We start from the raw sequence: 24,343 nt of genomic DNA, 5'->3' as shown, positions 1-24,343 counted from the left end.
GCAGTAGGGAGGGCTCGTAGGGGATCCACACCTCCTGGCTCGGCTGCGAAAGGGTAGAGGTAGCACTTCTCAGCATGTGCGTGCCAGCTAAAAATACTTCACACACACTTTTTTTGTAATATCAGATTGAATTGCCAATGGGAAACCTCAAGACGAGGACAACCCATGAAAATTAGTACAAACAGGAAATCAAAAACAGTCAAAGTAGAGCTCGTAATGGCTAACGGGAAGCTCGTCCAAGTCATAGGCAACTCGGAGAGACTGTAGAAGAGATGTCTTGAAGAAGGAAACATAATCCACTCGAATCTGCTGAAACATGAGGGAATTACGAACTCTCCACACCGTCCAAAGCGCCTAGAATATGACCCAGCCAAAAAAATATGCATACGGCCCAAGCAGTGGTGGAAGTACTCCAAAGATCCAAAAATATTTAAATGCATGGCAGGAAAACGCGTGTGAAGAGCTATGGAGATGCAATCCACAAACTGTAGCGTGTGAGAACAAGACCACAATAAATGTGGAATGTTCTCAACTGCTGCACCACATCGGACACATTGCGAAGAGGCCAATCTTCAAGATCGTAGAAACTTGCCAATCGGGAGAACCCCAACGACGCATCTCCACATAAACAGTTGCTCCTTCAGAGGCAATTTCGCATGCCACACTTTCATTACTTTACTCCGCCACCATGAGACGCTCTTATTCATATTTCATACTTTATTATAGTGTTCATGGATCCAGGAGGACGACTGCAAATGAAAGTACACTTTCTTTTCCATAGCCAGCGGTGAAACAGGAGATATGGAATCAACCAGAGTTTTAATATTGTCCCACATGCGCCTATAGTGCATCCCAAGCCCAAAGGTAAGAGCAGCCTGTCCAAATGAGATCACCTGTCCAGTAGCGTCCGTCACATCAGTTATGCTGTCAATACCTTTCTGAGAGAGAAAATAAGCCTGTCTAGGATAGCATTGAACAAGAGTTTGATAAAAAACCCGACTCCAATGTAAACTTTCTAATCGAAGTGAGTTTCCACAGGCATCATCTCTACCATGCCACAACAACTCCCGTGTGACCAATTTACAATCCGCTACAAGACTGGAAGCAAAGGGGCATCCAAGTATTGTGGCCTCAAACTTACCAAAAACCACATCCCAATACGACGGTTGCCAATGGCCAAAAGATGGTGTAGAAACCGCATGAGAGCACAGAAACGCAAACATTTCTGTCCAAGGCTGCTTTTGCTCAACCAACACCAACAACAAAGTGGCCTTTCTTGCTATAACATGAGAACCCAAATACAGAATATTCAGACCACCACAACGCTTTGGAGTACATAACTTATCTATCGCAAGCAGACGCAGACCCTTTTTCTGAGAAGAAGTAGATCAGAAGTGCTCAAGTATTCGAGACATCAAGGACCGAAGACGACGGGGTGGCCAATGCAACATAGGTAAGAAAAATTGCATGTATGCCACCAATATGGATTATACTATTCTGAGTCTTACATGTAGCGGCCAAGTGGATAATTTCCAATAGTGCAATTTAGACCTCAATTTGTTCTCAACCCAATCCAATAATTTTGCATTGTTAACTGACCAAGCCAGCGGATATCCAAGATGTTTCACAATTTGATCAGGCTTCACTATCTCACCTGGCCAAAATACCGAGTGCCAATCCATTTGACGCAACGGTAATAATTTAGATTTTCGAAAATTCACTTGCAGATTTGCAGCCAATAGCCCATAAAGATGTAGTGCTTTCATAATGCATTGAACATCCTTAGGTCTATTTCTAGGCCAAAACATGGAGTCATCCGCATACGCTTGCGCCACAAAATGATCACGAGACGGCAACTCTAATCCATGCAAATGCCCAGACGCAGTTAAGGAGTCCAAGTACAACAATAGATGTGCGTAGCAATAGCATACAACATAGCACTCAAAGGGAAACCTTGCTGAACCGATCTACCAAGATCCCATAACCAAGTCAGCTCACCATCAAGCATTCCAACAAATTGACTATTCTCATATAGAAAATAGACCTCCTGACACAATCTAGAACCAAAGTCCAAAGCCGTCATGATCTGAGCAATGAAGTCCCACTGAATAGTGTCAAATGCTTTCTCTATATTGACCTGCATGATAAGTAAGTCCTGTCCAATATATTTTTCATACTCAATCCCAACGAAAGCATTAGCAATATTATCCATAATTTGCCTGCGAGGGATGAATCCATATTGAGCAGGATGTATGCTTGAGAATAAATAGTCGTTAATACGGGAAGCTATCGTTTTTGACAACAATTTGTAAACTACCGGCATAAGCGTGATCGGACGCTAATGTGAGAAGTATTCATATAACGATTGCTTGGGCAACAATTTCATCTAATCCTTCTTTTCACGACTGTGGCAATGATTGTGTAGTCCATGCATGATTGATCATGAAAAGTAGAGGTTGTTTAAGGGACTCCCAAAAGCAAAGTTAAAATTCAACCGTAAGACCGTCCCATCCAGGAGATTTCCAATGGCCAAGATGCAACAAGCTGTCATGCAGCTCAGCCTCAGTAAAACTAGCCTCAAGGGTAGCCGCATCATTCATTGTCAATATAGGATGCACATATGACAACAGTAGCTGTCTGGCTTGCAAAACCTCATTTGAGGGAGCCTCCGGCTTTGCAAAAACCCGTTGAAAATGATCCACCATGAAATCTGCCAATTGACTTTTATTAACCGTCCATTGCCCTCTTTTTGATAGATACGGATTGCCTCGAATGATGCAAACAATTAAAGAACTGTTTCGATGAACAACATTTATCCATTAAAGCATACTGTCCTGATCTAACTTTCCATTTTTCAAGTTTCCTCCTGTTATTATGCGTCAAAGAGGCTTTAGCTGCACATAATTCGTCTTGTTCCGACTGAGTAAGCCGTGTAGTGTCTGCAAGACTTTCTAAGGCTTGACTAGTCACCTTGTCTTTCTATACTTTATCTCTCAATCGATGCATTTACCACAAACCATAATCCTTTATGATTGCTTGGATCTGCACGACAAAACGATACCAAGCCACATCCACATCGATAAACATATGAGAGATAAGTGGAGGAATCACCGCTTTAATCAAGTTTTGGACTGCCTTGTGTGAGAGATACGCATTATTAATATGCAACAATCGCTTAGTGGGAAGTGGGGAATCTGCATCCAATGCCTCAATATGGATCAAGAGCCAAAGAGGAAAATGATCTGATAGAGGAAACGAGCGATCAATCCTCATGTCACATGCAAACATATCATATTGCGGAGAGCCCAATACATAGCACCGATCCAATCTTGCTCTATATTTCGAGCGAGCATTATGAGCAAAAGTGTAGTCCCGCTCCGAGGAGCGAGTACTGGCCCACAGATCCAAAACATCTGTCACTGACTATAGCATCCCAAGAAGAACGTTGTGAGTTCAACATATGCAACGGCCAGTTGTATTGTCCGTGTTTGCCGTGCATTATTAAAATCCACGCACCAAAAAGCATGTGAACGCCAGGGATATTTGACCAAATCTTGCCAGAGACGAGATCTTTGCGCCGAGGCAGTATAAGCATAAATACCAACAAATTCCAGAATTGCCTTGCATGAGACATTGAACAACCATCCAACGCCCCGCCGGATCATTATGGGCCAAAACTGGCTTCAATTCATGACGCACCATCATTAAAACTCTGGAAAAAGAGCCAATACTAACATAAGAAATCCAGAATCCCGCATAATACGATGATTGACCAACGAAATCGTGTTGATTATGCTCCTGTAATACCACTATATTTGCTTTACTTGTATGTACATAGTGCCAGATTAGCTTCCACTTGTCATGGTTGCACAATCCACGCACATTATACGTAAAACATCTAAGCATCTGTACAATATTTACAAGTGAACCACTAGGCCTCCATACTAACATTTAATAAAACGGATTCCATATGCATTCCTTCCTTGGGATTTTGATACATCGGCAATGACGCAGATGTCGACCTGAGCAGAGTCTTTGTATGAATGAACCACTCTATCCCACGCTTCAACTAGCGACTTATGATCATGGGATGCGGATGCAGAAGTTCCACCACCTCTCCCGTCCAAAGTAGGTACATAATTCGTCGAGACAGGGGAAACACGAGGTTTTGCAGTTTTCTTGGGAGTTTGCCAACCATCAGTGGATTCTGCCAGTTTGGCTTTACCTTTGGTATCAGCCTTTGTAGCAAGCTGCGCATTAGCCAAGCTCTTAGTCGAGTCTTTACCTTGTTTGGCCTGCATGCTTCCATTAGAATCCCCCATCTTCGGCCTCACGGACGAAGAGGAGGGAGAAGCAAGACGAATTCCAGCCGTAGGAACAACAGATGGTGGCAATTTAAACAAAGACTCTTGGCATTCAGACTGCATATGGCCAAATTTGCCACAGCTAAAACATGCACTTGCAAACTTCCCCCATTTAAGTTTAAATGGCCTTTTGCCTTCCATTGGATCACCAAAGTCAACTGTAATTCCTGATGGCGTCGTCTTGTCTGTATCCCACAACACACAAAATCTATTGGAATTAGTATCCAAGTTTGGGAGGCAAATCAGTTTGCCCAACTGCGCAACCAAAAGAGGCAAAAAATACTTTCAAGTCTGCAGAAATCCGACTATTTCCACCTAAACCGGGCACCTGTGTCGTATCAAACTCTGATAGTATTTAGTAAGCGCCCATGACAGTACATGTGTCATTTGCATGTTGAAAAACAAAGGCGACATTTCCAACAAATGCGAATGAGCATCCATGTCTGCTAGTAGCACCTCATAAAACCCACGGGCACCAAAATATACACCAAAAATAGCATCCATGTCTTTTCAAGAGAAATTCAACCCATTGACCTACATCTTGTGCCGAGGGCATTTTGCCGGGGAAAAACAAAATAACTGCATTCAACGCATACTGTGCAGCCGGATCCATCAACTGCTGAACCGGAATGACCACTTCAGTATCAAGATGCTGGCCTTCCCAAGCATTTCTAGCGTCTGCAAAATCCTCCGACAAACACTCTTTAATGATGTTGCAGCATCCATCGAGGAAAGATCTACCTGTTTCTTACGCTTATATACAGCTTCTTCTACCATGACCAACCGAAACCACACTTTCTACTAACAAATGTGATCTTTAATTAAAGAGAAGTACTTAAAAGACACTAGACTGTCACTCACTTTTTTGCTTTTTCAAAGTATCTCTGTACAAAACCTCAAAACTGTACATGAAATTATCTCTGTTCTAAGAACTCTGAACACAGTTGTAGCAGAAGGACTAACAACACAAAAATCCAGAACGCTGCAGAGGCAATTGCTGGAGGGCTAACCAAACCTATTGAAGAAGATTCTGCGCAGGCTGAAATTTGCACCCTGATGAGCCAGGCTGTGGCACTGGTTGCCTGATTCTGTGAAGATCACGTGGAGAGCAGTTTGAACAGGCAGTTCTCACAAGGCTGATGGGCGCACAGGTGCTGAAAACTGTGCAGAGCTGAAATCCACGCAGGTCCAAGGGCAAGCAGGATAGCACGCAGTTTGTGTTGACACACACACAAGCGCGTGCATTGAGGGGCTGAGCCTGCTGTAGAAAAACACGCAAGCGTAGAGAACAGGTCCTCCGAAAAAACCCGAACACACACACACACACACAACTTTTTTTTTTTTTTTTTTATAAAATGCATCTTGATTAATTACAAGTGGGAAACCTTAAAGCGAGGAAAACCCACCAAAGAAATTTGATACATATGGACGAACACGAGTGTGTTCAAGTGTAAAAAGGGCTCAGAAACAAACATAATAAAGCTGATGAAGGTCAGGAGATAAGTCCCCGGCATCGAGAGCAAAGTGCAAAGATTGCCGAAGCGAAAACTTGAAGAAGGGGAAAGGGTCTATATCCACACGATCAAACAAGCGGGTGTTGCGTTGATGCCAAATACTGCAATAGACCCAATATCTGAGCCATGTGAAAAAAGAAGCATAAGGGTTTATCACGGATGGTAGAATCCCAAAAAGCCAAAACATCTTGCCAAACTTTGCGGAAGGAGAGCAAAGACGCATGAGTGTAGAAACTCGAGTGATGAAAGCTCTAGTAATGCGACAATTCCAGAGTAAATGAGTCACAGATTCTTCAGAGGCTGAACAACGAACACACTGTGAAGAGCTGATGTGACGAGCTTGCAAAAAGGAGCCCACCGGTAAAACACCAAGCAAGCAGCGCCAAAGAAACAAATGTTCCTTAAGAGGCAAGTGACTCTACTATATAGCAAGAAGAGCCCGCTGCCACCAAGAAAGAGAATGTTGTAATGACCATAGGGTGTTGCAATGGTCAGCAAGCCAAGGATCAGGCAAGAGAACCTTGTACATCTGGCGGGCTGAAATATTAGCTAAAGATAAGGTCTGTAATTGCCAATCCAAGAAACGATCCTCATCAGCTAAAGGTGGAATGGGTAAGAAGTCCGAAAGCATGACTTGCACTTGTCTCCAGAATTGTCGATAATGCATGCCCTAACCAAAACGACGTGCAGCAAGATCAAAACTAAGTACATTGCTATCTGAATCCAGCACATCATTGACCACACGCAACCCACGACGAGAAAGAAAATAAGCCTGTCTTGGAAAACTGTCCACCAAAGTTAACGGGAAGGCTTTACTCCATGAATGCTCTCAATCTCAAAGAATTACCTTCAAGCCCCCGGCGACCATTCCAAGACAAGTGCATCGTGACCTTTTTCCAATCTGATATCAAAGCAGAAGTAAAAGGACAGCCAGGAATATGTCCAGCTAATTTCCCAAACACAACCTCCCAGAGAGATGGCTGCCAGTGTCCAAAGGATGAAGTAACCACATGCTCACATAAGGCAGTAACCATTACTGTCCATGGTTGAGCCTGCTGAACAAGTGTAGGCAAAAGTAAAGCTTTGCGAGCAAGAGCATGTCTCCGCAAATCCAATATATTAAGACCCCAAAGCGCTTTGGACAACACATTTTCCACATAGGCATCAAGCGCAAGCCACGTTTGTGAGCCTTAGTGTGCCATAAATGTGACATGATAGATGACTGAAGAGAGGTAAGTCAGTGATGAGGCCAAGGCAACAGAGGCAAAAAGAACTAAACATAAGCAATCAAGATACTCTGTACTATGCGGAGTCGGACATGTAATGGCCAAGTAGACAATTTCCAGTAATGTAACTTGATGTTAAGACGATGCAAAACCCAATCAATCTGCTGGGTACTAGTGACATGCCACCTGGCCAGAGAAGCTGATGCCAATCATGAGCATGAAGAGGTAAAAGCCTTGACTTGCGGAAGTTGACTTTAAGACCCGCAGCTAAACCATACAAGTCCAAAGCTTGCATAATTTCTTGTACATCACCTCGATTATTCTTTGGAAAAAACAGAGAATCATCAGCATACACCTGTCCAATAAAATCCTGGCCAGAAGGTAATTGCAATCCATGAAGCCGGCTTGTATGAAGCAAGGAATCCAGATATAAAAGCAGAGGGTGAGTGGCAATGGCAAATAATAAGGTGCTGAGCGGGCAGCCTTGGCGTACAGAACAGCCAAGAGACCGGGAATCGGTGACTTCACCTGCAAGGATTCTTGAGGACGTGCTTGGAGCACAATATTTGCTATCTTAGGACCAAATCCAAGGCACCGCAGAACATCCGCAATGTAATCCCAAAGGACAGTGTCAAAGGCCTTGTCAATATCAACTTGCATCACAAGCACATCCTGTTTAGTATACTTAGCAAATTCCATGCCCACTAAGACATTGGCCAGATTATCCATAATTTGGCGACGAGGAATAAATCCATATTGGGCCTGATGTAAACCTGTGAAAAGGTGATCCTTAATTCTATGGACTATCATCTTAACCAAAATCTTATAAATAACAGGCATAAGAGAGATAGGCCGCCAATCTGAAAATTGCTCACAGAGTTTCCGCTTAGGTAGCAACACAAGAAGACCGTCTTTCCAAGACACTGGTAAAGACTGCATATCCCATGCTGCATTCATCATGAAAAGTAGGGGAACCTTGAGAGAATCCCAAAAAGAAATAAAAAATTCAGCTGTGATTCCATCCCAGCCAGGAGATCTCCCTCGACCAAGAGCAAGCAAGGCGGAATGCAACTCTTCCTCAATAAATACAGTTTCAAGATTAACAGCATCCTCTGGTGAAATAATTGGATGCACCCTAGAAAGGAGCAACTGCCGTGCTTGACAGACCTCAACAGATGCAACAGGAGGAGCAGTAAAGATGTTAGCATAATGAGAAACCATGGCATCAGCCAATTCTTGTTTCGTAGATGTCCAAGTGCCAGAGGGGAGCATAACCCGCTTTATACCTTGAGATTGTTGAGCATGATGCAAATGCTTGAAAAATTGTTTAGAAGCACATCCTTTGTCCATAAATGCCCTTTTACGAGCGCGAGTTTGCCATTTATCAATTTTGCGTTGATCATTTTGATGTAAACACACCCGTGCCTGACAGAGCGCATCCTCTTTTGAGGGAGATAAGGGATTTGTGTCTGCCAGCTCTTGTAAATTTTGACAAACCAGCTTTGCATTATGAACATCCTGGTGTAACCGACACATATAATGTCTGCCATAATCCCGAATAATATATTGGATACGCATGAAAAAACGATACCAGGCAATATCGGGATCAAGATTCATTTGATCACAAAGCAGAGGAATAACCTCATAGACCATATCAGGGAAGCGATCATGAGAAAGATAAGCATTATTTATATGCAAAAGACGCTTCCGAGCAAGGGGCTGAACACATGCAAGTTGACCAAAATGATAGTCAAAATAATCGGAGCATGATCAGATAGCAGCAAAGTGTGATCAATTCGCATTTCACAAACAAAATCATCATATTGTTGCAAATTGAATAGATACCAGCGATCCAATTGGGCACGATAAGAAGAGTGTGCATTATGATGAAAAGTGATACCCGAGACATTGGGATGTAAGCAAGTCCACATGTCTAGCATGTGCATAGAAACAGAAAGATTATCCCAAGCTTGTCTTTTAGCTTGCAGCATGTGAGAATGACCCGTAGTGTTGTCAAGTATGTCCGGTGCATTATTAAAATCTCCACGAAGCATTGCATTTGAAGTCCATGAATAAGAGCTGATATCTTGCCATAAGGTGGCCCGATGGCCAGACGTATGTGCATAAACACCACCGACTTCATAAACTTGACCTTGCAACATACATTGTACTACCATCCATCGACCGTTGGGGTCATTATAAGCAAGAACCGGCTGAAGTTCATGACGAACAAGCATCAGAATACCTGAAAAGGTAGTCAAGCCAGCATAGGCTATCCAATAACCCGCAAAGTAAGAGCATTGACCAGCAAATTCATGTTGATTGTGTTCCTGTAATACCACCACATCTGCCTTACATGTATGTACAAAGTGCCAGGTTAGCCGCCATTTATCTGGGTTGCATAACCCACGCACATTATATGAGATGCATACTATACTGCTATTCATCCGAACACATATGCACAAGAAAGCGCAAAGAAACTGGAAACTAAGTCGATGTGCCCATGGGCACATCGTCATCCATTCTGTGGGAAGAAGAATTTATTGCTTGACTAGGCCCGGGGTGGGGTCAGAACCAAAATTCAATGCTTGATTTGGCCCGGGTGGGTCAGAACCAAAATCTTCACCTGTAACCACATCTTTGTACGAGCGAACCACTTTATCCCAAGCAGCTGCCAAAGATTTGTTATCATTGCAAAGAAGTTTGTGTTGACCAACTATTTTGGGAGGAGGCACATAATTGCGAGAAGATGCTGGGGTTCTAAGTTTAACAATCTTTTTAGCAACCACCCATGCATCAGGGTTTGTGACCTTTTCTTTTCCTTTGTCTTTAGACATTAAAGCATTGGCCGACACTTGTTTCCCCTTCGTCTTATCTGTCATTGAAGGTGAAGCAGTAGTAGCTGCTCCTGGATTTTTATGATCATTCAATGATTTTGCATGTAAGGAAGGTTGAAGGGGTGGAACAGCCGAAGGAGGAGGTTGTAAGTTTGGCTCAGGGCATTCTGGCTGCATATGCCCAAACTTACCACAACGGAAACAGGAATTAGCAAATTTGCCCCATTTCAACTTAAAAGGTCGTTTGCCCACCAATGGATCACCAGAATTTACATAAATACTAGGAGGTGTCGGAATGTCTGTATCCCACAAAATACAGAAACGATTTGTATTGACATCTAACTTAGGGGGACAAATAACTTTCCCAAGCTGAGAGGCTAACAACGGTAGAAAGTGACGCCAGGTTTGAGGAAAATCCTCCACCTCAACCCACACCGGACATTTATGACGAATCAAACTCTGATAATCCTTGGTGAGGGCCCAAGGCAAAACATGAGTCATCTGAGTATTGAAATATAAAGGAGACATTTCAAGAAGTGCATCTCTGGCTTCTGAGTCGACTAGCAGAACTTCATAAAATACACGTGCCCCAAAATAAACACCTCTGACTGCTTCACGCTTCAGAAGGAAATCTACCCATTGTCCCACATCCTCCGCAGAAGGCATTTTGCCAGGAAAGAAAAGAATTACCGCATTAAGAGAATATTGGGCTACCGGATCCATTAACCCCTGCACGGGAATAAGCACTTCTTTATTTGGAGTCTGACCATCCCAAGCTTTTCGAGCATATTCAAAATCCTCACGCAGACATTCTTTGATAAGAGACATCGCATCAGCTGCTGATGACTCCATTTTTTTCCGGCGCTTGTAAGTGAAAGTGTCATCCATGACAAATACACAACTTGCTGACTGATCACTACTCAAAGCAATCTAAGGATAGCAAAACCAAATTCACAGCTATACTCAGTGTACGAAGTGATCACTATTTGTTATCCACAGCTAGCTGAAAGAGCACTACTCAAAACGTTGGAAAATCTGAGTCTATTGAATAAAAATGATGGCTTCTGTGAGTCTGTACTGAATAAAACGATGGCTTCTGTATATATGAAAACTTCTCAGTACACTGTTCTTTAAGCGCTGGAAAAACTAAGTCTATACTTAATAAAATCGATGGCGTGAAAACTTCTATGGACGAAAAAACTTCACGCGAACGCTTGCCGACTCTGAAAAATTGCTGGCGAACACTTGCTGACTCCCCCCGCCCCTCCACACACACACACACACACACACACACACACACACACACACACACACACTCACACCCACTTGCTGGCGCAGGTGCAGAGAATTGCAGCATGGCGCAGAGGTTCACGCGACAGAGGGCTGAATTTCGTCACTTCTCCACACCCACACGCACCCACCACACACATACATACACACACACCACACACACACACACACACACACACACACACACACACACACACACACACACACACACATCCCTACACACATTTTCACATATCCATCCGTTTCACTTTTCCTTTGCACACACATACATTCACGCATGGATGCCTACACTCACACACACTTTCATACCCTTTCTCTTGTACAATCTGTTCGCCCTTTGCCTCACACCCACACACACACACTCTCATATGCTTTGGGAGGGTTAAGGCAAGGTCAAACTAAGGGTATGGGTGAGCATCTTAAGCGAGATTGGTTTGGGGTTTTTTTAGTCATCTCTCGTTTATCCTCTACACACCCCCCTCTACACATTTTCACATATCCATCCGTTTCACTTTTCCTTTGAGGGATCTATATGAGCGCGATGGAACATATAAGCATTACGCTGACGCCATAGGGTCCAGTAAGCCCAGTATCTGACCCACATAAAGAAGACTGCAAATCGTTGTACTGTCGGCGAGAAAATGCACACACATACATTCAGGCATGGATGCCTTCACTCACACACACTTTCATACGCCTTCTTTTGCACAATCTGTTCACTCTTTGCCTCACATATGCTTTGGGAGGGTTAAGGCAAGGTCAGACTAAGGGTACGGGTGAGCATGTTAAGTGAGATTGGTTTGGGGTGTTTCTGGCATCTCTCGTTTATCCTCTCCCTTGAGTATTATGGCACCCTCTTTCACTATTTCCAAGGATCTTCAGTAGAAGAAAGGTATTGACGTTCTCTCTCTCAGAGGCGTCGTCGGCCGTTTGGTCAGATGCACCTATGCTCGGGTCAAGATTCGCGAGTGGCTGAATTGTAGTCTATCCGCTTTGGATGAAGGCATAGTGGAGGAGATCATCCTATTGAGCAGATGTACTTTCTCTGCATTTTTCTCATCACAATAGCTTGCCCCTAGGGTTGTTGGCTGCACTCCTCTCGCTTTCGGGGACAGATTGATTTTTTTGCATCCGTGGTATGAGGATTTTACTTTAGCTGCTTTTGAGGAGAGATGCTAGGTCTCAAAGCACCTTGTAAAGATTCTCTAAAAATTGTTGTTCTAGAGCTACCTACACAGTTTTGGTTCCCAAACATGTTGAGTCAAATCGGTTCTATTTTTGGCATACCATTCATGTGTTTAGTACAGACCCAGACATGTGTGCCATCTATAAAGGTGGCTACCACCCCTTTCACAGAGTTTCCAGATACCATCACTTTTGAGTGGAAAGGGGTGCTACACTCACTGAGGATTGTGGTTACGGGTAGACCGAACCCATGCTTTAGATGTCATGAGATGGGGCATCTGGTGAGGGATTGCCCTAGAGGGCGACAACAGAATCAGACTAGTTGTAGGAGGGGACAACCTTCAAAGCCACAACAGGCCCATCAGAGTTCTGCACAGTAGTAGGGCCTTGTGTGACAGCATGATAGAGAAATAAGGGGTAGACAGGGACAGGTACAGATAGACGGGTAGTGCGAGAGAGGCTGGATGAGGTAGAGTGGCCCCCGGACAGATCTCTGAGGATCTATAATATGGAGTCTGAAGTACACAACACACTTCAGAAGTACCAGGCATGGCTTCTCAAAGTCCTATACACAATGCCTCAGGGTTACCTTCGATGAGACCTTTCCTCATCAAAGTCCTATGCATAATGCCTTAGTATTGGTAGGATGTTTCTTGCATCATTAGCACACCGTGGCTGGCCTGTTATACAAAGGGACTTTAAGTATGTTTATTTCGGGCATTGGATATACCTTAGTAGGTTCACATGTGTGAAAAAGTGCTGTAACAGAGAGTCTACCAGTCATTGCCTGGTGGCAAGGGGGAGAGAAGTCATGGAGGTGATGCATACGGTTAACTGGGCAGCCTGCTTTGATACCAATTGTTACTGGAACACTTACTGAAGCCTAGTGTCAGAGCATCAGGAGGCAGCTTCAGCGAGTGTTCCAGTAAGAGAGTAGCATGAAGTACATGCCCCTTAAATAGTTATCAGGCTAGGAGAGGAACTGAGCTGGATATGGGCTAGTACTTGGTGTGTTAAAGGGCTTCCAGAAGCTTAATCACAGTGCTGGCAAAAAGAAAAATCTTGCTGCATGTTTTTCCAGCATGAAAGGTCAAAGCCACCTGTCAGTCCAAGAATGGCTGGACCATAGTGACTCAACTCAAGTGTAAGAAATCTGGAGTGTGGAAAGAAAGGATATTGCGCCTTTTTTTTGGGTGGTGGAACTTTTGTTACAATGATATACAAGGCTTGAAATTCTTGTGATTGTTTGTTGAATTCTTTTCATGTTCTTTCTGCAGCTACTTCATTCAGCAACTCTCAACTTCAACCAATTTTACCCCTTTTGGACAATTTGCCAGATCAAATATATCAAGGAGTTCCATTCTTGCTAAGCTTTATCATGGGTTTGTTCTCAATTTTGTAATATGACTTCTTCAAAAGGTTCCCTGCTTGTTTAGTTTTGGTTTCATATCAGTCAAAACTGGCAGACCCTTTGCTTAGGTCCTGATCAGAGCTTAGTGTCCTCTATATCATATATCTATCTCGCTCTATGCTAGCAACTTACCAAAAAAAGTGAATTAGACAATGCCTTTTTGGTGTCTTATAAGTTTTCTTGATAGACAAGTGCCGACTAATATCTCTAGACTGATATACACAATGATAAAATATCTTTCAGAGGTTGTGAGTAGATGAGGTAGACCCTGTAGGCTGTGGCCGAAGATAGATGAGGTAGGCGCTACGTCACGCTGATGGCCTCTCTATCACTCGTCTAACTCCAAAAGTACTCGTTGAGAAGTCGTCAAGTCAGCATCTCAAGTAGGTGCACCCAATCCGATGGTCTAGATTAGGACTCTGGCACACCAATCCCCATAGGCTGACACTCCACTCTAGGGACAACGAGTACTGTAGCTTGGCTACATTAAGCTTGCTGTTGTTTCACAAGACCAAATTGCTTTCCTTGATGTCGTTAATCTTGATGTGACTATTTTCTCTCTCTAGATAGGCTCTTGCATTTCTTCATCGTATCCCACTGCTTGATGCCTATCAAGATGAAGTTTTCCAAGAGCTAAAGGACGCTATTTATTTAGGCACATCTTCAATTAGCTTGGATATGAATTTTAGGGAAGGAAGCTCTATCTCTATAGGCAACAAAGCTTGCTTGCCTTCTACCAAGTGAAAAGTTGACCATTGACAATGTTGTGCCTGTCTTCACTGGCGTTATATAGTCTTTTAAGGGGGAGCCTCAAACCAAGGATCAGCAAAAGACATGGAAGAACTGTTGCAATTGTCGTGTTATCCTTTTTATTTCACATGTTTGTGTATATTGTTTTCACCTCCTCCTGTAGTTAGAAGTCGGTTACAGGCATTTACTGCATAGGTTGGGCAGTGATCTTCTTAGTTGAAATATTGAGATTGTGGGTAGCCAGATTGAGAAACACAGTAGCACTTTCATGTTTGTTTTAATTTTGTCTATGGACATTCTCCATGAAATCTCATACAAGGGCCCATTCGCATTCACATGAACATTTGAGAGTTACAACATGTTGTTTTCCTGAAATTTTGATAATTTATCTACACTGTTGCATTTCATTGTTCAATCACCTTTTTCCTTGTGCAACAAAAACAATGAACTGCTGCAGCTTAAGGTAAACTTGAGGCCTTTGCCAATCATACAATCAGCCACATTGACCGACCATTGTGCATTTGCTCTTTTTTGAATTCAATTTCAAGTTATGGTTTGTGACACATACTCAATAGGCAGAACCTTAGTAAAAGGTTACAATTGGAATTGTGATCGGTGGAATGCAGGAGATCCAATACGGATGGCTTTGGCAACTATAGACAAGAAACTTCCGGATGTGGATAAAGCTCAGGCACTACGCGACAACCTGGTTTCAATGCTGCCAATGCTTCCAGTCAGTTTTCTCTCTGCCTGGTTTTTTGTAAATTTGTAGCTAGGTCAGGAATTCTCAATTAAGCTGGTCAAAATGGTAGGATTTTAATCTATTAAGCCGCCTGTTCTTTTAGGAAAGATGCTTCCATGTCTGAAAAAAGTTTAGTTTGAACCTTCTTCATCAGCTTTTGACCATTATATAGTTTTCTGGTATCCTTTTATGCACAGAAGATCCGCAGGTTAATGTGGGTGAGTGTGGTGTATAAGAAAGCCAGGAAGACATAAAACAGTTCTGAGATGAGGGGGCGGTATTATGTATGCAGAGAGTTTCTAACCAAACTAGAAATTGGTTGCCAAGTTTCCTGCATGAAGGGGCTTGCTTCTCTCTCCAGTACCTCTCTGTCCTTCCTAGTCCAGGATTTGAAGCATATTAGGAACCAGAAATACCAGGTTCTTAAAACTACTTGAAGAGCCGTGTTTCCCTACATGCCTCTAGTAGTAAGTTGCAAGACGCCTTTAGCTTGTTTCCCTCAACATTCTCTCCCCCCATTGTCAAAGTGCAGCAGAAGGCATGGTGACAACATGACAAGGGGACACGCGCGGGGGAGAGGGGACAAGAGAGAGAAAAACGCTCGAGAGAGATGGAGAATGTGTGCTCAAACCCCACTAGGGCAACCTCTGCTATCACAAGAGACTACAAAGGCTCACAACTCTACATTGTGCCAGAATGGGGCGCCCTCCCCTCCCTATATAGGGAAGTAACAATAATGCCCAACCCACATTTCAATAACCCATGTCGAATAAATAGGAATAAATAGGGTCAACAACATAAAAATAGGGCGTCCAACAAAAAGGCCACAAGTGGCACACCGGACAACACCTAGGAAAAATCCCCCATGATGCCTAGATCTAGAAAAGCCTCACATGGCTGAGCAAAGCTGTAGTAGGGCTACAGTGTCACTGGCATAGGACAGGCAGTTGGTTACGGTTAGTCTGGAGCTCCGGCTGGGCAGTAACACGTGGCAGTGATACAGGTGGTGGTCTAGCGGACACCATGTCCAGATCACCACCACGATAGTTTCGAGATAGACTTAGCTGGACTGAGATATTTTGCTAGCCGTTGGTGGCTCTTTATGAATGTATATACGTGTGGTTGGTGTCAGTCGTCACATATCTTCATCCACTTTTTATGCTCTAGCGTCTTGAGTCTCGAGTCCAGCACCGCACATCTGCACCCTCCGTGCACATTGCAGCCTCGACACCCCCATTGTACCTGTGAGTCCTAGGCTTGGAGCTGAGTGTGGTGCGCTAGCGTCTGTAGCAGGCTACAGTGTCACTTTCTTAGGACACAGTTACAGTTAGTACAGTTGGTCTGGTCTGTTCACACTGGACGGACACGTGGCAGGGATACGGATGGTGGCCTAGTGGACACGTGGCCAGGTCACACTTAGCTGGCTGACATTTATGGGCCGTTGGTGGCTCTTTATGATTGTATCTATGAGTAGTAGCCGTTGGGTCATTATCATTATCTTATCTTTACGTAGTCGTCTACAGAGAGTCCTAGACGGAGCACATTAGCACCATCCCTGCACATCTGAGCCTCGACAACCCCATTGTACCTGTGAGTCCTGGGGTGGAGCTCAGAGTGCTGCCACGCCAGAGTCTGTACACGGTTCTTTGAGCTAGTGGAGTCCACATGCTCTGGTCCATTGTTGTGTCTCTGTTGTTATCCATTGTTTCTGTGTTTCATTCTGTTTGAGAGAGTTTCCATTTGTTTGAGTGAGATTGTCTCGCACATTGCACTGAGGGGCACCCACACTGTAGAGAGCACGACATATTATCCGCGCTACAGGTGCTCTCATTTTGGCGACCACGATGGGATCTCAACTGAAATCTCACTGTGTGAGGTGCAAATCTTGAAGCTGGTTAGGTTGATCTAGCTTCGCCTGCCTTCTTCGCCGACCTTGCCTTGCAATGTTCCCCTCTCACCTGGTCCATACGCCCTGGTCCAACTTATCCTCGTCCCTAGTCTAGACCTCCTCGACCCTGGTCTAGACCCTGGTCTAGACCTCCTCGTCCTGGTCTAGTCCTCCTCGTCCCTGGTGTAGCCCTCCTCGACCCTGGTCTAGCCTTCCTCGTCCCTGGTCTCGTCCTTGTTGCAGCCGAGTCTAGTCATTTACCTGGTTGGTTTGGTGGAGTCTAGACCTGTCACAAGTTTCTTGCTCAAACTTGGTGGGACTGGTGGTCACTGCATGACACATACAAGGAGGTCAGTTGAGCGTCAAAGCCCACTACTAAGCCCTCTGAAGTACTATCACAGAAGACGACCTTTGACACCTTGTAGAAATCCTTCAACCTCATCATCTATACCTCCACATATCACATCACCCATTCCTTCATCAGGTTCCCCATCTTCCCGATCACCTTCTCCAGAAAAGCTCTCACCCATTCCTTCATCATCAGGTTCCCCATCTTCGCGATCACCTTCTCCAGAAAAGCTCTCTCCTATTCTGCTACAGCAAGCTATTGTGCAACAGACTCAGCAAGGAATCATGGAGCCACTAGCTAGTGTTTTGGCCAAGGTGAACATCAAGTTCCCTACCTTCAAAGGGCTTTCTTCAGAAGATGCTGACGACGTTGCAAGAAGATTTGTATCTCTCTGTAGGGGACCTGGGCTGAACAGAGAAGATGCTTACTTGGTACTATTTCCATCCACCCTGGATGGCCTAGCAGATAAATGGTACAGCCAATTTGCAGAGAACCATTTTGCAACTTGGGCAGCCTTAAGACAGCAGTTCTGTGCAGCTTTCAGGCCGGGTGACTACGAGGAGGTGTTGGATGAGTTGGCCAACATGGTGCTCAAGCCTGAGGAGACTTTTGCGGAGCTTATGACTAAAACTAAGTCACTCGTGGCCAAGCTTCCCCAACAACCCGGTGAATTCATGGTTAAAAAGTGGGTGGAGAAGGCGCTTCCCAAAACTTCTCAGCAAAAACTCCGAGAGAGTCTCCGACCCGACGCCACTCTCGACGAGTTCATCGCAGCTGCTACTAAAATAGAGGGGGACTAGGAAGCTCTTCAACAACTCTCCTCAAATAGATGCTCCCTCTGTGTTCTCGGAAGGTAGTCCTACTGATCCTTTAACTTCTTTACGCAGGGAACTGGAAGCCCTAAAGCTACAACGAGCTCTTCAAGAGGAGAGGTCCTTCTCTCTTAGACAAGAGAAGCCTACACATAAAGAGGCATTGGAACAGATTAAGCGCGAGTTAGAAGAGCTCAAGTGTCAGCAAGAGACTAAGGCTATGGTTTGGTGTAGCTCATGCCGCTCTCCAGGGCACCCCCCACAGGAATGCCCCCTTCGGGTTTACTGCCACTTCTGCGAAAAATCTGGACATGAGGATAAGGATTGTTACTACCTCAAGGGATTGCGACAAATACAGCAAAATCTTGGTCCTTCTCTACAACAAGGGCTAGCACCTGCATCCAACATGGTCTCACCCTACGGCCATCAAAACCAGTTGCCTCCTCTACTGACAACACCCCCTATGCAGCAAGGTATGCACAACAACTTTGCACCCTACAGCTTTTATCATGCCAGTACTCCCTCAGTTCCCCAAAGTTTCTACACCTCAGCCTCCAACTCCATGCAGCAACCACCTCGTCCCCCATTTCGTCCTTCCAATCGGCCCATACTTTGCTACAGATGCGGAGAATATGGGCATTATCAGAGCAAGTGTCCTTTACCCGAGGGGTCCCCTCCTTGTGGTCATTGCCCTGATTCGAAGGATCACTACAGTAAGGATTGTCCCAAGCGAAGGGCATCCATGTCTTCAGGCTTGACTCAGAACCAACCCGAATTCACCTTTCCGAAGATAAATTTGATTATTGTGAACACCGTGCCTCAACCTTCACCTGCTACTCATGTGGTTAAGCCTCTGCAAGTGTAGGAGCCCGCTGGTGTCCTTACTCAGGCACAAAGAGCAGCTCTTGGTCTCAGTCTACCCACAGGTCCACCTCGCCAGTCTCCACTTCCTCAATCTGGTCTACCTGACCCAAAGGACAAGTCCTTCCCAATTGCTCAGAGCAAACCAACTTCCTTGTTATCTGACATTGATGGAGCCTTCTTAGAAGCAGTGGCTGACTTGGAAAGATTAAGGTCCCAAAAGGAGCCAAGTTCGAAGGCGCCAAGCCCACAACAGAAGCCATCTTGAAAAATACTTTTCAGCAGGTGTCACTATACGACATGCTAAAGCTTGACGCAACACTTAGAAGTGACCCTGTCAGTCATTCAGTCTCTGTACCCGGGGGCTGGGCCTAGTGGCGGGCACCTCCCTGTGCAGTCCTCAGAGTCTTACTTGATTTCCTATCCAACTGCTCCTCTCACCGATTATAAAAGTCCTCTTCTCACTGTATCTATTCTTGGACAGCAGCTATCCGGCGTCATCGTTGATGGTGGATCTGGAATCAATTTGATGCCCGAATTCACTATGAGGGCCTTAGGTCTACAGCCTACCCGACCTACTCCTTTCACTGTTACATTGGCTGATCAAAGAACAGTCTACCCAGTGGGCATAGTCGACAAGGTGCCTCTGAAGGTACAAGATTTCACTTTTGACTTGGATTTTGTGGTAGTTCATCTTCCCCAGGTAGAGGGAGGTTATCCCTTGCTGATTGGTAGGCCATGGTTGCGACATATGAAAGCACTTCACGACTGGGGAACCGACGCCATGTGGATACATACTCCTGGCTCTCCAATGCAACAAATTCGTCTCGAAGGAGGTATGGATCCGGTCGTTCAGCATAGCTCTTTGTCAGTAGAGTCCAACCCTGACTTGGAGCAGCCGGTCCCTCCGGATGGGTCCGATGAAGACTTACTGCAGTGGTTAGAAGCCACCTCTTCAATGCCATGCTATGTAGTCTCTCTTCAACCTTTGCCAACAGATTCACCCTCTCCCCCTGATCCTACATCTGAAGCTACACCTGAAGCCAGTAATCCCAGTCAGCCAAGTGAGCCATAACCAAGTGGACGAGTCTCTGGTGCCCATCCTTCAGAGGGTCTCTTGATGGAAACCGTCGGCCTAGGTGAGCCTATAACCCACCATAGAAGGGGAAAAAAGTCTCCCTTGCAAGAGTTGGCCAACACCCCAGCTCCCTCCTTAGCCTCTACTCCATCGGACTCTCCACCCATGCCGGAGCACTTTGAGGTATCTGAGGATTTACCATTTGCAGAGCTTCCATCAGGATGGTTGCAGGAAGAGTATGCTGATTTCAACATTGATCAGACGCCAGCTCATAATGTCCAAAAGCTAACAGAGGCGGCACGGTCTTCTCCCCCTGACGTAGCCTCGCCTACTGCACCGCCTGACCCAGTCAGAGAGGTCAACCTAGGCGGCCTTGACAACCATCAACCCATCTTATTAGCCACTTGGTTATGGGATCACCCCGCTCTACTCGACGTGGTAATCTCCTTCGTGCGCTCTTTCAAGGATGTGTTTGCCTGGTCTTACCACGATTTGGAAGGAATCCCAACAGAGCTAGGAGTCCACACAATTCCTCTGGTTGAGGGGGCTAAGCCGGTCAGAGGACGGGCTTACAAACTGAATCCCAAGTATGCAGAAGCAGTCAAAATCGAGTTGGAAAAAATGCAAGAAGCAGGTATTATTATACCAGTAGAGCACTCAGAATGGTTGTCTCCTATGGTTATTGCCCCAAAGAAGCAGTCCAACAAAATTCGAGTTTGCGTCAACTATCGGGCTCTGAATAAGGTCACAATACCGGATGGATTTCCAACCCCTTTCACGGAGAGAGTCCTTGAAGATGTCGCTGGCCATGTACTGTATAGTTTTATGGATGGGTTTAGTGGCTACAATCAGTTAGGAATACATCCTGACGACCAAGTTAAAACAGCTTTTGGAACTCCCTGGGGTATTTTCATCTATACTAGAATGTCTTTTGGGCTTAAAAATGCACCGCCTTCTTTCAATCGCATAGTATATCTCATCTTTTGTCCTCTGCTTACTGATCACCTTCGCATATTCATGGACGACTTTTCCACCTTCTCGGGTGCTCAATGTTCAACCCCAGTAGAAAATCTAAAGGAGCATCTTGCTCAGCTCTCTGCAGTCTTCCTCAGGTGCAGAGAGGCACGTTTGAAGCTCAATCCGAATAAGTGTCATTTTTTGGTCACCGAGGGCACACTGTTGGGCCATGTGGTGTCTGCTCAAGGTTTAGCACCTGACCCAGAGAAGATAGTGGCCATCTTGAAGTTACCTCCTCCCATAAATCCCAAAGGTGTTCAGAGCTTTGTGGGTCACACCGGCTATCATCGCAGGTTTATACGTATGTATGCACAGGTGGCTCAACCATTGACCCGGCTCACCAGTGCTGTTGTTCCCTTCCAGTGGTCTACACCAGAGGATGACGCATTTGCATACCTCAAAAAACGCCTCACTGAAGCGCCCATTCTAGTTGCCCCGGATTGGGCCCTACCTTTTCATGTGCATACTGATGCGAGTCTGCTGGCTGTGGGTGCTGTGCTGACTCAGCCTAGTAAAGAGTTCAACTTGGATCGCCCTGTACATTATACAAGTCGCCTACTCACCAAAGCAGAGCGCAACTATAGCACCACAGAGAGGGAAGGTTTGGCTATAGTATATGCTCTACACAAATTTCGGCACTATTTGTTAGGGGTCCACTTCACAATTATTACTGATCACCATGCCTTGCGCTATCTGCTTAATAAGCCACAGGTCGCAGGTCGAGTATGGCGATGGCTCCTCCTATTCCAAGAGTTTGATTTTGAAGTGGTACTCCGTCCTGGTAAGCAACATGTAATGGCTGACCACCTCTCTCGCATTCACACAGGTGAAGAAGCTACCGGAATTGCGGACGAATTTCCCGATAGCAGTCTTTTTAAGATAGATACAACACCGGAATGGTACGGCGAGGTCTTACATTTTCTATCTACTGGGTTGTACCCAGAGAATGCATCTCCACTGCAGAAGAGGAGATTGCTGTTGAAGTCCATGCCTTTCACTTTGATTGGGGGCCAGCTCTATAAATCGGGACCAGATGGTGTGCTGAAGCATTGTGTCTCGCCTCATGAGGTGGAGCATTTTTTGGAGGATGCCCACATTGGTCCCACTGGTGGCCATTACCCTGGTCACATCACTGCCTAGAAGATTCTACAGAGTGGTCTGTGGTGGCCCTACATTTTTAAGGATGCAATAGCATATTCTAAGGTTTGTGATGTGTGCCAGCGATGTGGGCCGAAGCCGAGTAAGCAATCCAACCGTCCTCTGCAGGTCTCGATGGCGTGGCTACCTTTTGAGAGATGGGGTTTGGACTTTGTGGGACCAATATATCCCCCGGCTCAACCAGGTAATCGCAAATATCTGCCAGTGGCTACAGACTATGCAACAAAGTGGGCAGAGGTACTAGCGACAGTAGATTGCACTGGCAATACAGTGGCCAATATTTTTTGCCGATTTGGCTATTCCTTGGAGATTGAAACCGGCCCGTAGGGCGGTAGGCGTTGGCTTTCACCCGAAATTCTTTACTTTAAACACACACACAGAGCACTTTGCAAAGAGAACCTGCGACAGGAGTTAACACTTGAATACACACACGGCTCGGAAGCTAGAATGCTCCGAGCAGACGCCGACAACCTGTAGGCCCCAAAATTGGCGCCCCTTTCGGTATTTCTTTATTCTTTAGGAGGGCAAATTACAAGGTAAGGTCCTGGGAATCCTTCACGTGTATCCACCTAGATACCATTTGATTTGGCCAAATTTCGGCAGCATAACAGCCCCAAAACTTGCGCGAAACCAATTCCCCTGCTGGAACTCGCTTGCACTGTCGTATACCCTCTGATTCCTGGCCAAAAACAGTAAATTCAGCACGCTGTGTTTACTGGTTTTTGCCCTGTTTTCAGCCCCAAACAGTCCCCTAACTGTCCTTTGCCAGTGGGGCACGATTCCCAATGATCCTGGCGTCAGTATGGCCAAAAAGCAGTGAATTTACAGCGCATACACAGCGCTGATTTTGCACCTGTACGGTGAGGTTATGACCCTCACCAGTGCCTGCTTTGGAGCAGCAGTTAGCTACCCCTGTTCCTGCTCAAGGAGGCTCTTGCCTCAGCACAAAAGCATGAACCCACACAACTGTACATCAGTCAAATGAGTAGCCCTCTTGTGGGGCATCACATAACTGCACGTAGGGGAGAGAGAGAGCAGTGTGTAGTGTGCAGGGCATCACTCCTAGCACCACACTGTACATGAGAGGGAAAGAAAGCACTCCATAGCTCTTAACCTGTGACAAAAGCTGAAATGAGGCCTCTCCCAGCATAAAAATCAGCGCCCATTTTTCTGCAAGAGGAAAGTTCACCAAAATGTGACACTTGGCGCATTTTCAAGCATTTTCCCGTTTCGGGTTCACCGCTTAAAAATATCCCAACCGACGCGTCAGTTGACTTCGCGGCAGAGTTATAAAGTGTTCCCCTAGTCATACCGGAGGTAATGACGCGAACACATTTCACGGCCCAAAATAGCAGTTCCCTAAATTTTAGGAGATGCTTCTGTTGGGCTCCCACTGGTCTTCTGACCATCTATCCTCATTGGGACCTCATCCAAAAATGCAATGTGGCCCAACTGTCGGATACTTTTTGTTGGTAGTCCCACCTTGACTTTACGCCTTAATTGAGTTCACTTCCTACTATCCACCAACTTACTAAGTGCGACGGGGGGACCTATATGATCTTGCTCTGAGCCTAGACATCCTCTTACCATACGAATTCCAGTGCCGACCACTTCCCGTCTGCGGGTGAATCTACCGTTCACATTGGCCATACAATGTCCGACCGTTTGCTACTTCAAAAAGAGGGTCTTAAACAAATAAAATAAACCCCATTGGAAAGAAACCAACAACCAAGGTTAGCAGTTGCCACATCTCTGTGACATGGTTAATAACTGCCACGTCCTCGTGACATACCCCCCTCTTGAAATCGCAAACGTCCTCGATTGCATACCATAAATACACGCCACTGATGATCTTGTGCTA

General features: G+C 45.3%; 1 protein-coding gene across 1 annotated transcript in view; it reads left to right on the top strand.

Annotated features, from left to right (window-relative positions):
* The window catches only part of LOC147418229 (phytyl ester synthase 1, chloroplastic-like), a 177,919-nt gene that overhangs the window by 52,555 nt on the left and 101,021 nt on the right, over positions 1-24,343 (top strand). The window contains exons 5-6 of the mRNA XM_086506917.1: positions 13,694-13,798; positions 15,204-15,310. Coding sequence (XP_086363043.1) covers positions 13,694-13,798; positions 15,204-15,310 — 212 coding nt within the window. The remainder of the gene's footprint in view (positions 1-13,693; positions 13,799-15,203; positions 15,311-24,343) is intronic.

The sequence above is a fragment of the Adiantum capillus-veneris genome, chromosome 30 (assembly GCF_014529385.1).
Source record: "Adiantum capillus-veneris isolate H3 chromosome 30, ASM1452938v2, whole genome shotgun sequence".
Classification (NCBI taxonomy): Eukaryota; Viridiplantae; Streptophyta; class Polypodiopsida; order Polypodiales; family Pteridaceae; genus Adiantum; species Adiantum capillus-veneris.
Note: the sequence above shows the minus strand (reverse complement) of the source record. Positions and strands in the feature narration are given on the sequence as shown.